Here is a 12,040-nt window from a genome sequence, read left to right as displayed (position 1 = left end):
AGCTCATTGTTCTATAGGAGATTAAAAGTCCAGTCTGCAAAAACCAAAGACCAGAAGCCATCAAAGAGTGTTTGTTTCTCTGCTAATCAATGCTAATGATTTATTAGGTGCCTCTGAGTACAGCGAAGGTAGTATGGCTGGGTGTGCATTTGGCTAAGGGAAGCCACTGTCAAAAGTTGCTGAACTCCCCCCGCCCCGGGTTGGTGGCCATTCCCAGCAGTGTGTCACCTTTAGTAAGCCTTAAGCCTTTGCCACCACATGAGAATAGCATTGCTCCTATACACCTTTAGCCAGGGGGCACTGCAGTGAATCCTACACAATGTGTTTCTGGGGTAATCTTGGGTTTTACTAAAGAGAGCGATATTTCAGAGGACATGGCACCATCGGAGGTAGATGTCATCTTGGGACTGGAAAGAGCCTTAGGTATAGGTGGCATCTGCTATGCACCCTCACTGACAGATGAGGAACAACTCCAAGATGTTAACAGAGACTTAGTGGCAAGATTAGCATTACATGTTAGTTTTCCTGACTTGAACTTCAGTGCTACCTCAACTATAGCCATTTAAGAGTTGTCAGTTCATTTCGTCTTGGTTGAGAGTCTAGGGAGGTGACTGAACACAGCTGATGTGCTTGGTTTAGTTCTGTTTTACAAGACTTTCTGAGAAAATGATGACCCTCCCTAAGGTCTGAGTATATGCAAGACAAAGTCAGCAGGGTGCTGTTTCTAGGGGCTCTCCCCTGAAGCTCACCTGTACAGCCTGGGGCTCTAAACTAGATTCACTCCTTTACTCATTCACAAACATTTATTAAACACCGGGAACTGGCCTAGATTCTACAGGTATAGCGTGAATAGAATAGCTCACACACAAATAGAAGAGGCAGAAAGTAAAGTCAAAGAAGATCTTTTTTTTTTTTTTGAGACAGTCTCGTTCTGTCACCCAGGCTGGAGTGCAGTGGTGCCATCTCAGCTCACTGCAACCTCCACCTCCCGGGTTCAAATAAAAACACCCAGTCATAGTCAATTCCTATGAAGTTATTTTTTCTCCTTTTTTTGGCCATAAAAGGTAATTCATCTGAAAAGAAATGGTTTTTACAGAATTATTTTACCATTACCCAGTTCTTTATATTTGTGCAAATTGATTTTTTATACTTTATTTTTGTATTAAAAATATACCAGCATATCTATTTCCAGTGAAATTTTGAAAAGGCCACAGTTTACTATCTGAGTGTTCCACAGTTTTCCAACATATTTTTAAATAAATCCTTCAAAATTTTACCCCTTCCCAATTGGAGTTGTATTCCAAATGCATATATATGTTTTTTGTTTTGTTTTGTTTTTGTTTTTGTTTTTTGAGAAGGAGTCTGCCACTCAGGCTGGAGTGCAGTGGCGCAGTCTTGGCTGACTGCAACCTCCACCTACTGGGTTCAAGCGATTCTCCTGCCTCAGCCTCCTGAGTAGCTGGGATTACAGGCACCTGCAACCATGCCCAGCTAACTTTTGTATTTTTAGTAGAGACAGGGTTTCACCACACTGGCCAAGCTGGTCTGAACTCTTGACCTCAGGTGATCCACCCGCCTCGGCCACCCAAAGTGCTGGGATTACAGGTGTGAGCCACTGCGCCAGGCCCCAAATGCATATTTTTGTTCAACATACGCTGCACATTAAGTTTCTTTGTTCAGTTTCCTAACATTATGGTTTAGCTTTTAGGTTCTTCTCTAGTAGACTCTGAGGTTCTTAGAAGTAAAGGATGAACCTTAAAACACATGCACTCAGACCATGGCCCAGAGAGGGATGCTGTTACTAAATATACCTGCCTTGCAGGAATGAGGGCCTGGGGTATCAGAGCTTCTCCTGTTTCAAGAGATGCTGTAACATGGAGTTTTATGGGAGATCTCTTGATTTTAAAATATTTGGCCATATTTTATGTGTTTTGCTTTTAGACAAATCTTGTCTCTGACAGGTCTGTCTCTGGGCCCCCAATTTGCAACTCATGTGCTATGGACTGAATGTGTCCCCCCAAAATTCACATGTTGGAACCTAATCCCCAGTGTGCTGGTGTTAGGAGGTGGGGCCTTTGGCAGGTGAAGCCTTCAGGAATGGGAGTAGTGCCCTTATGAAAGGGGCTTCAGAGACCTCGTTTGCCAGAAGGAGCCATCTACGAAGCAGAATGCAGGTCCCCACCAGACACGAAATCTGCAGGTACCTTGATCTTGAACTTCCCAGCCTCCAACACTGTCAGAAATAAATGCGTTGTTTATAAGGCCCCCAGTCGATGGTATTCTCTTACAGTAATCTGGGTGGACTAAGTCACGATGCTCCCAGACTGGCACACAGCCCCCAGAACCGAGCATGGCCCACTCCCTTGCTTCACTGAGATGCTTCTCAATTGTCACCTCCTTCTCAGAGGCTTCCCCCGCCCATCCTCTCAAATCTCATTTGTTCATGTGTTAAGCTGTCACCTCCCCTCACTAGGGTATCAGTGCCAAAGGGGCAGGGACCTCGTGTGCTTGTCCTCCATCTCTCCTTAGCTCCTGGACATGCCCAGCACACAGCAGGCTCTCAGAAAACCCACTTGGATTGTGGGGAAGGACAGAAAGCAGCCGCCCTACAGAGAGCTGGGCCTTTCCTAAGCTGATGGTTGAGGGCGTCTGTTGACCAACATACAATGTCTGACCTTTCTTTCACATCTACTCAATTACTCGCTCTTGCTTCCCAAGACTTTACAGAAGGTTTCCCAACAGCTGTTCAGTCTGAGAGAAACCTTAAAATGATTCTGGAGCTCAGAACCTGGACCCTCCTGTGCTTCGCAGGGGAGGAAGCCAAGATCTGGGCGGAAAGAGCACAGTTCAAGGTCAGGCTGCAGGTTTGTGCTGGTAACCAGAAGCTACGCTGTTCTAGTTTGACACAGGGTCAGCAGCGGCACGTGCCTTGGAATGGCGTGGGACCTAAATGAGTAACTGCAAAATGCTTCTCTCCTCCTCCTTCCTGATATAAAGCCATCAGGGGCCCCCAGCCTCCAGCTGGGACAGAAACCAACACTCCTCCCTCTGCACACAAGCCATGAAGGCAGCCGTCTGCCCCAAGCACGGCACTCACCTTTGAGGACAGGCCTCTCCCCGATGCTGTGGATGCTATAGGCAGCACTGGACAGGGGTGCATCTGGAATGAGCTCTGCGAGCAGGTATCCCAAATACCAGGCACACAAGGAGGCGAAGACCAGGAACACCACCTTGAGGAGGCCTGCAGAGAGGACATCAAGCAGCTGCTGTGAACGACTTGGTGGCGGCCCTGGCCCTTGGCTCTCCCCATCCCCCCTGTGGCTTTTCATCCCGGCCCAGTGTCAGGGGACTGCGCTATAGGCACAGCGCTCCTGGGAGGAGGCTCCCAGGGTGGGAGGCGGTGTCAGGGTCTTTGAAGTAGACCGTATCAGAGAATGCAAACAAGACAGGAATGCTTTCAAGGGCAAGTTGTATTTGCTGTTGGTTTGGGTCTTAAGTGCGTCCTTGAACGTTAATGTCAAAACAGCTAATCAAGCACCTTGTGAACCAGCATGCCCAACGTGAACCTGAAAAAACAAAAGCGGCTCATTCCCTTTGTGAGACACAACTGGATTTGAGCACGCTCCTGCAATTACACTGAAAGCTTCAGGGGTAAAGCTCTGTCTGTTTTGTTTATTTCCATATGACCAGCACTGGGAATAGTAGCTGACGCCCAGCAAGCATGCAACAGATTCCTGCTGGATCAAGGCCTGGCCACGCAATACTGGGAAAAAGTCCCCAAACCTGTTCTATCATCACGGATGTGCCTGCTGGGCCAGTCAAGGTTCCCAATGACAGAAAGTCCCTGGAGATATCTTTCTGGTTGATTGGCAACAATATATTACTTCTCTTGTTTGATGTGAGCAGCACAATTTCCAAGGAGAAGGCATTGATAACCTCCTGGGTCACCAGAGGCCTGGGGGGCGGCTCTCTGTCTTTTCATAGGCAACCCATGGCCAGAGCTTTTAGAGTGTGCTCCCTAAATACAGCATAGATCAGAACTCATTCAGCAGTTTGCTTACTCAGATTGCTGCCATGCAGGGATAACCACAGGCCCTGAGTAGGATGGGCACTGGGGTATGTGCCCAGTGCATTTAAGTATGTGCTAATAGGGACAGTCATAAGAAGTAAGAGAAGGAAGGAAGGAGGGAGAGAAACAGGGAGGAAAGAAGGAAGGAAGTGAAGGGGAAAGGAGGAAAGCAGGAAAAAGGAAAGGAAGGGAAGGGAATGTCAAGTCTGAAGGGCCTGACAATGGGCCCCACCCGGGATGCAGTTCTGGACCTCAGCTTGACTTCCAGCATCTAGAGATCGTCCTTCCTTTCTCAGCAGCGCAGCTGTCCCCGGCCCATGCACTGGCTATGCTGTGCCAAGGCAGCGTGTGCTATTGCTTGGAGGCCCAGCGCTTCAGCAGAGGGAGCCATGGGGATGGAACGAGATGTTTCTGGTTAGCCTTGGGGTTTTGTTTTGTTTTGCTTTTTCAAGTGCATATTTCAACACCATTTTTAAATTTCGAATTTCCAAGCTGCTAAGATTGTTAGACTAGTAAGCATAGGTGGTTTCCTCTGGGGAAAGGCCCAAGGCAGTGCGATCAGTGCAGTTTTTAGGACCGGAAGGTCATCTCAAAGCAGATAAACCAGACACAGAAAACAAAATGAGACAGGTGCAGGCTTGCAGGCCCCTCTCCCGCAGCTGCGCCAACAGTTGTGCTCAGCCACCTGCGGGTGCTGCACTCCCGGGCTCACTCCTCTGCAAGAGTGGTCTCTGCCTAGAGGGTGCTCTCCCCTATGCAGCCCAGCCACAGCGCCCACACAGACACCACAGATGCTTCCCTCCAGGGCCACCCAGCATGCCTGTGACACCGCATGGGTCGCTGATTTTCCAGAAAATTCTGTTGGATGAACACAGAGTGCAGAGTGGGCTAAGACAGCAGCAGAACACGTTCAAAGGCAAAGGCTATTCCCTGTATCCTGTGCATGTGGGTCGCACCTGGACTATTTCATCCAAGTGTTGTATTTGAAGAAGGAAACTGGCTAACCAGACAATGTTCACGGCTCTTCTAGACAACACGCCACACCCGAGATCCTCAGCAACAAGCTGCTGTTTAGCTTGGAGAAGGCTGAAAAGGAAGATTATCTACCTTTTGAATGTGTAACAAGCAGCTACATGAAGGAAGAGGTAACTGGGGCCCCAGCTGAACAAAAATAGGTGGACATGGCAGAGAAGAAAATGGAGAATAAATAAGCCAAGTGTCCTCACAAGAAGAAGGGTAGCCCATGGCGGGTCCTGGTGCGGCAGGGAGCTCTCTTCCGGGACACTTTTCAGGACTCCTAGGAAGACTAGAGAGTATCTGTGCTTTGGGTGAGGGGTGCATCCAATGACCTCTAGGCTGGGGACAATCTGGAGTCCAGCATGCAGCTGGCTGGGAAAAGCCATGATCTAGAGTCCTAAGCACCTCCAGGGTGGGAGGCAGATCCAGCCACCAGCACTGGGATCGGAACATCATCAGAAGATGGGTGAGGAGCTGGACCAGCAGCCTGTGCTCGGGTCTAGCACAAAGTCACGGAAGTATCCCAGCCACCAGAGGGAGGGCAGGACACAGTAGCCAGGAGGTGACAGACAAAATCCAGGCAGGCAGCATCATTTCCTCAGGCTGCTGTAACAAATTAACACAAACTGGGTGGCTTCAACAATAGAAATTTAGGCTGGGCTCAGTGGCTCATGCCTGTCATCCCAGCACTTTGGGAGGCCAAGGTAGAGGGATGGCTTGATTCAGGAGTTTGAGACCACCCTGGGCAACACAGGGAGACCTCATGTCTACAAAAAATTTTAAAAAGAATAGTCAGGTGTGGTGGCACAGACCTGTAGTCCCAATTACACAGAAGGCTAAGGCAGGAGGATTGCCTGAGCCCAGAACTTTGAGGTTGCAGTGAGCTACAATTGCAATATTGCACTCCAGCCTGGGTGACAGTGAGACATCATCTCTTAAAAAAAAAAAATGAAATTGAAATTTATTTTCTCAAGATTCTGGAGGCTGAAAGTCCAAGGTCAACGTTCCTCTGAGCCTCTCTCCTTGGCTTGCGGATGGCGTCTTCTCCCTGTGTCCTCACAGGGCCTCTGTGTGTGTCCTCATCTCCTCTTCTTGTAAGGACACCAGTCAGATTGGATCAGGGCTCACCCTGATGACCTCACTATACCCGAAATAGCTCTTTAACGACCCTATCTGCAGATCCAGTCACATTCTGAGGTACTGGGCAGGGGTTAGGACTACAACACGTAAATGGGGTTGGGGGGTTGGGGGGGAAGGTACAATTCAGCCCCAACACAGCACTGGGGGAGCTGTGACACAGCCTCTCTGTGGGTTGGACACCAGCAATCAGAACTGAGTCCTGGGGATGAAAGCAGGATGGGCAGGAGCCGAGGCAGCCTGTCAAGACAGAGGCTCAGACACCAGGCAGCAGGGAAGAGGCAGCGCTGAAGCTGGGAGACACTTGGGAAGAAGAAAGCTTGGGAGCCCAGGGCCTCCACTAAGATGACTCCCGGAGCCCCAGTGGGCCTGCCCCGATGGGAGGAGACCCAGCAGCTTCAGAGGCGGGGGAGGAAGTATACAGAGTCCACGAACACTGCTGAGATTTTGAAACCACCATCCTGCCTTTCCCTGAAAGGTAATAAAGTCATCATCGGCTCATGGAAATCTCCTCCACTGTGCTTGCTGCCCAGCAGACAGGATGAGTGTTAGAGCAAAGGCCATTCTTAGCACAGGAGGAAAGCTAGTGAACTTTCTCCTAAGAGACTCACCTGTAGTGTGTCTGCCTCTGTGTGCGTGTGTGTGGGTGCATGTACGCGTGTCCCAGCCAATCCCCACTCTCAGATCCACAGGGGTCTCAGGAGGGTCCTGGCTGCTTCACTTAAGAGCCAGAAGCTGGGTGCAGTGGCTCACGCCTGTTACCTCAGCATTTTGGAAAGCTGAGGAGCCCAGGAGTTCAACTTGAGTCCAGGAGTTCAAGACCAGCCTAGGCAACATAGCAAGACCCCATCTCTACAAAAAATTTTAAAAAATTAGCTGGGCATGGTGGCATGTGCCTGTACTCTCAGCCACTCAGGAGGCTGAGGCAAGAGGATTGCGTGAACCTAGAAGTTCAAGGCTGCAGTGAGCTATGATCATACCATTGCACTTCAGTCTGGGCTACAGAGCAAGACCCTGTCTGTAAACAATAAACATTTAAAAGGTGCCAGAAAGAAAGTGATCCTGAAACCAAATGCATATGACACTGGGTTACAGGTAGGAGGATTTTAGGGCTTTCTCCCTCCCTCCAATCCAAGGGCCACTTAAAAAGGCCAATGTCAGGCCCCAGGACCCACTTCTATTGATGCGATTTGCTTCAACCTGAACGAGGACAGGGAAGCTGTTTTCACTGCTGTCTTACCAACATGTATTCAGATCACCTCACCATGAAGGCCACACTCACAACTTTTGTACTTGAGAGGCCAGGAGAGCTGAGGGTGGATGGTCCATATTTTGGGACTCACTGCCTTTGGGATCCCAGGCTCTGCTGGCCTCAGTGTCCACTGTCATCACTGTCCTGTGCACTGAGCCTTTTTGGCAGAAGGGCTAGGAAGGGCCACTCTGACACACCACAGCAGGAGTGCAGTGTAACTGGCCTTGACGGTCCACACGCCAATGCCCATTTCAAGGCATTATGATCCCCACTACCAGGCCCTGCAGGTGAAGGCATCGTGGCAGCTCAACTTGCTCCTTCCATTCAGTCTGAATGTCCCTCCTGGGAACGTCTGCCTGGAACAAACCCAGCACTGGACACAAGCGTCCAGGACAAGGCACACTCCAAGAATGTCTCCTGATCTTTAGCTCATAAAATCAAAAGTGAGGCATCTCTGAGTTCCCTGGGCAGCTTCTCCACAATCACATATGCCTGGATAAATACAAACCTGGTGTCATCTCGAAGCTTCCTACGAAAGGACCCCACAGCTCATGAGTGAATCGTGAGGTCCGGATGTGAAAAAGTCCTGGCTGAGGGAAAGCAATGTAATCATATTCAGCATTGTCTATAAGTCACCGGGAAATAATAACTACACAACACAGAAATAAGAGAAAACACTTTTCCAGAATAGCCATAATGAAAGTCGATGCCTTAAGGGAGGAGATACCCATCTCTCCTACAATCCACACAAGTTATGGAAAACAGTGTCATTCATAGTTTTTAAGGAAAATATGAATATTTTACACGAGGCAAAATTCTTAAAATGTGGCTTTCCTACATTTGGGAATGGTGCAGAAAAGAGAGCATTTAGAACTTGCTGGAGTGTGATCACCGCCAGAATGCTGGTGCTGGCAGGAATGGCGACGGTTTAGTCCAACACCCTCACTACAGAGGACCTGGGATCCCGGACCAGGAAGTGATCTACCGAAAAGGCCCAGAGAACTTCCCACTTCTGAACCTTCCATTTTACACAGCCAGGCTACGTCGCTCCAGGAGGAATCCATATTCTTCAGATTATAGGAGGAGACCCGCAAAACCAATTAGAAAGGGTATGTGTGACAGAGGCCAGGGCAGTGGACACCAGGACCCGAGATGGTCTGTGACAGAGGACAGAGGCGCAGCTAAGACAGACTGCAAGAAACGCGATGACTGGTCAAAATAATGGGTTTCTCCTTTCCTTTTTCCTATTTTTCCAAGTCGTCTACAGTGTCAAGTCGTTTGAAAAATGGAAAAAATAAAAACAGCCTTACCAACTGGCAGCGGCCAGCCCCTCCCTGGCGTGCGAGGTCAGGGGTCTGGGCAGGCGCGTACCCTCCCCCGGAAGGAGAAGCCTGGGGAGCCCGGGTGGGGTGCGGGGCTGTGCCTGCGTTCCCCTACAATCTACTTTCCAAGTAAAATGTTACAGTGTTACATTCCAGGTTCCTCCCCAATCCCATGCACCCCGGCTGGGGCGGCGGGAACAGGCCTGGCGAGCGCGGGGAAGCAGGGTCGGGGAACCCTGCTGGAAACCCCCGCTGTTCGCCCCCTCTGGAATCGCTTCCCGCATTCCTGATCTCAGGTCTAAGACCAGCCTCGGCGCCAAGAGCCAGCCCTCCCACTTTTGCTAAGCGTGGCGGGTCCCAGGCAGGGTCAGGGAGCGACGCTTCCCCTGGGGTCCTCCTTCCCGGCCCCTACCCTCGCACCGAGGCGGGGGCGCACTCACCACCAGCCAATGGGCGCATCTTCCAGGTGCCGCTCCCCTCCTGGCCCTGGCGGCAGCTCCTAGGCGACCGCAGCCAGCGGAGCCCCTGGGTCAGGAAGGCAAGGGGCGGGCAGCGGTCGTGTCGGGCAGGGGCGGGCCAGCTGGGTGCGCGGCCAGTCGGGCAAAAGGCAGGTGCGGACCCGGCAGGTGCGCGGGGCGGGCGTGGGCGGGGCAGGTGCTCGGGGCTGTGCCCGGGAGCTCTGAGGTCGCCGGCAGAGGAGGGACCCGTTCCCCGCCCGGCTGACCCTGGGCCAGGGCTGATCCGACCGGAGACGCCCAGCAAGGTTGGCTCTGAAGGGAGGAAACGGCGCCACTTGGTGCTTTGGCCCCCCAGGCTCCCATTTAATGTCTCCCAAGAGGAAAGGAAAGCATGACCCAAGCCTTTCCAACGACAAAGCAGAGGCCCAGCCCAGTCCAAGTTCGCAGTCCATGTCCACTGTCTGAGGCCATCGGTCTTCTTTGTTTCCTCCAGAATAGTCGCTACAGGCTCGCTGTTGCCAGCCCAGCCCAGCCTAGCAGGCGCCCCACCTCTTGTTTTCTTTTACTGCCAGGATGATGAGTTCATTCTGGGAAAGTGAAGCGAGGGCCATGCCCAGCCCCTCTGGCCACGGCATAGGTCTGCAGGTCCTCCTTTATATGATATGATGATCAAAGAGCTTCAGGAGTGGGGGTCAGGCAGGTGTGTGAAGACATCAGGATCCCCAAACAGGAATAGCTCCTCTCTCCCCATCCACCGGTACACCTTCATTCCAAACGCCCATCAGGTTTTTATGGCACTTTTGACCCACGATAGTCACAGTGTCCTCAGGCTACCAAGGGCAAGTTAAAACTCTGAGCCCGGTTGGCCACTTTTGCAGAAGAGAGCTCCAGGGAAGAAGGGTCTGCGAAAGACCCAGTCCCCACCCCAGGGTCTGGCTGGTTCTTGGTAGTTCTACTCTGCTCCTGCCTCTCCCCTCTCAAGAAGCCCAAGGTGCCCTGCCTTCCCAGGGACATTATCCACCCTGTGGGTCACCCTGGCGGGCTTGGCCCTGAGTCTCCCTCCACCATTGTTTTTGCTCCTGGGAAGTTCTAGGGACACATGTCCTGTGGACAATGTGGCTTTATTCCTCCAGTTCTCCCCCACCTGAAGTCTCCCCAAACCAGAGGGACCAGAAGACAGGGGTCTCCACAGTAAGGAATCCTTCCTAATGACTCAAGAATCATGCCAGCGTTGGGCCTGAGCACGGCCCCTTTGAGTCTGGATGCCACTCAGATCTGCTCTGCAAGAATATTAAGAAGCCACTCTCCAGCTAGTTGGAACGACTCCCTTAAATGAATGAACTGACTGCCAATCTTACCTTCACCTTTAGCTCACCTGATTTCAGAGGTAAGGCTTTTATCTCTGGTTTGTTTTCAATTTTTAAAAAATGTGGCTAAAAAATGCATAACATAAAATTACCACCTTAGCCATCTTGAAGTGTAAAGTTCAATGGCGTTAAATAAATTCACATTACTGATCTCCAGAACTTTCTCATCTTGCAAAACTAAAATTCTGTACTCATTGCACAGCTCACCATTTACCCCTGCCCCCAGCCCCTGGAAACCACCATTCTGCTTTTTCTATGAATCTGAGCACTCTAGATACTTCATATAAGTGGAATCATACAGTATTTGTCTTTTTGTGACTGGTTTATTTCACTTAGCATCATGTCCTCAAAGTTCATCCATGCTGTAGCATGTGTCAAAATTTCTTTTCTTTTTAAGGCTAAATAAAATTCCATTGTATATATGTACCACATTTTGTTTATTCATTCATCCATCCATGGACACTTGGGTTTCTTCTACCTCTTAACTACTGTGAATAATACTGCTATGAACATGGGTGTGCAAATGTCTCTTCTGGATCCTGCTTTCAATTCTTTTGGATACATACTGAGAAGTGGAATTGCTGGATCATATGGTAATTCTATTCTTAATTTTTTGAGGAACCACCATACTGTTTTCCATAGCTGCACAATTTTATAATCCCACTCAGTGCACAGGGCATCCAGTTTCTCTACATCCTCACCAATGCATGTTGTTTTCTTGTTTCTTTTTTTTTTTTTTTCTTAGTAGTAGCCTTCCTAATGGGTATGAAGTGATATCTGATTGTGGTTTTGGTTTGCATTGTCCTAATTGCTAGTAGTATGGAGTATCTTTTCACGCTCTTGTTGGCTATTTGTATATCATCTTTGGAGAAATGTCCACTTAAGTCCTTTGCCCAGTGGACCGTTGTGCGTCATATTTCCTTAAATTACTTAAATTACATATTCCTTTTCAAATAAAACATCATCAATAGCAAGAACTACTGTTTTTAAAAATATTTTCATTGTACATTTTTCCCTCTAGATTGTCATTTGATGTTGACATTGCCTTTGAAATAGACAAAGATCAAATGAAATCAAATTAACAAATATTTATGGAGCACCTGCCATGGTGTCTTCGTCTCGTTTGGCAAGACTTAGTCTGTTTGCTGTAACCAACACCATACTCTGGGAACTTAAACAGCAGACATTTCTTTCTCACAGTTCTGGAGTCTGGAAAGTCTAAGGTCAAGGTACTGGCTGATTCAGTTCCTGGTGAGTGTCTTTGCCTGGCTTGCAGACTGTTCACTGTCTTCTCACTGTGTCCTCACATGGTGGAGAAACAGAGACAGGAAGTGAAGGCTCTGGTGTTTCTTCTTAGAAGGGCACTAATACTATTATGAGGGCCCACCCTCATGACCTCATGTGAGCACAATTACCTC

General features: G+C 49.6%; 1 protein-coding gene across 2 annotated transcripts in view; it reads right to left on the bottom strand.

The window, feature by feature from the left end:
- The window catches only part of FAM3B (family with sequence similarity 3 member B), a 43,224-nt gene extending 33,827 nt beyond the window's left edge, over window positions 1-9,397 (bottom strand). The window contains exons 1-2 of one of the 2 annotated variants that reach the window (XM_003280389.4): window positions 9,238-9,397; window positions 3,098-3,241 (exon numbers count right to left, since the gene is read on the bottom strand). In XM_003280389.4, coding sequence (XP_003280437.1) covers window positions 3,098-3,241; window positions 9,238-9,256 — 163 coding nt within the window. In that variant the 5' untranslated portion in view covers window positions 9,257-9,397. The remainder of the gene's footprint in view (window positions 1-3,097; window positions 3,242-9,237) is intronic. The other variant, XM_003280390.3, reaches the window with a different exon arrangement.
- Window positions 9,398-12,040: the final 2,643 nt, after the last annotated feature.

Source organism: Nomascus leucogenys, chromosome 25 (genome assembly GCF_006542625.1).
Source record: "Nomascus leucogenys isolate Asia chromosome 25, Asia_NLE_v1, whole genome shotgun sequence".
NCBI classification, from domain to species: domain Eukaryota; kingdom Metazoa; phylum Chordata; class Mammalia; order Primates; family Hylobatidae; genus Nomascus; species Nomascus leucogenys.
This window is presented reverse-complemented; position numbering and strand designations above follow the sequence as displayed.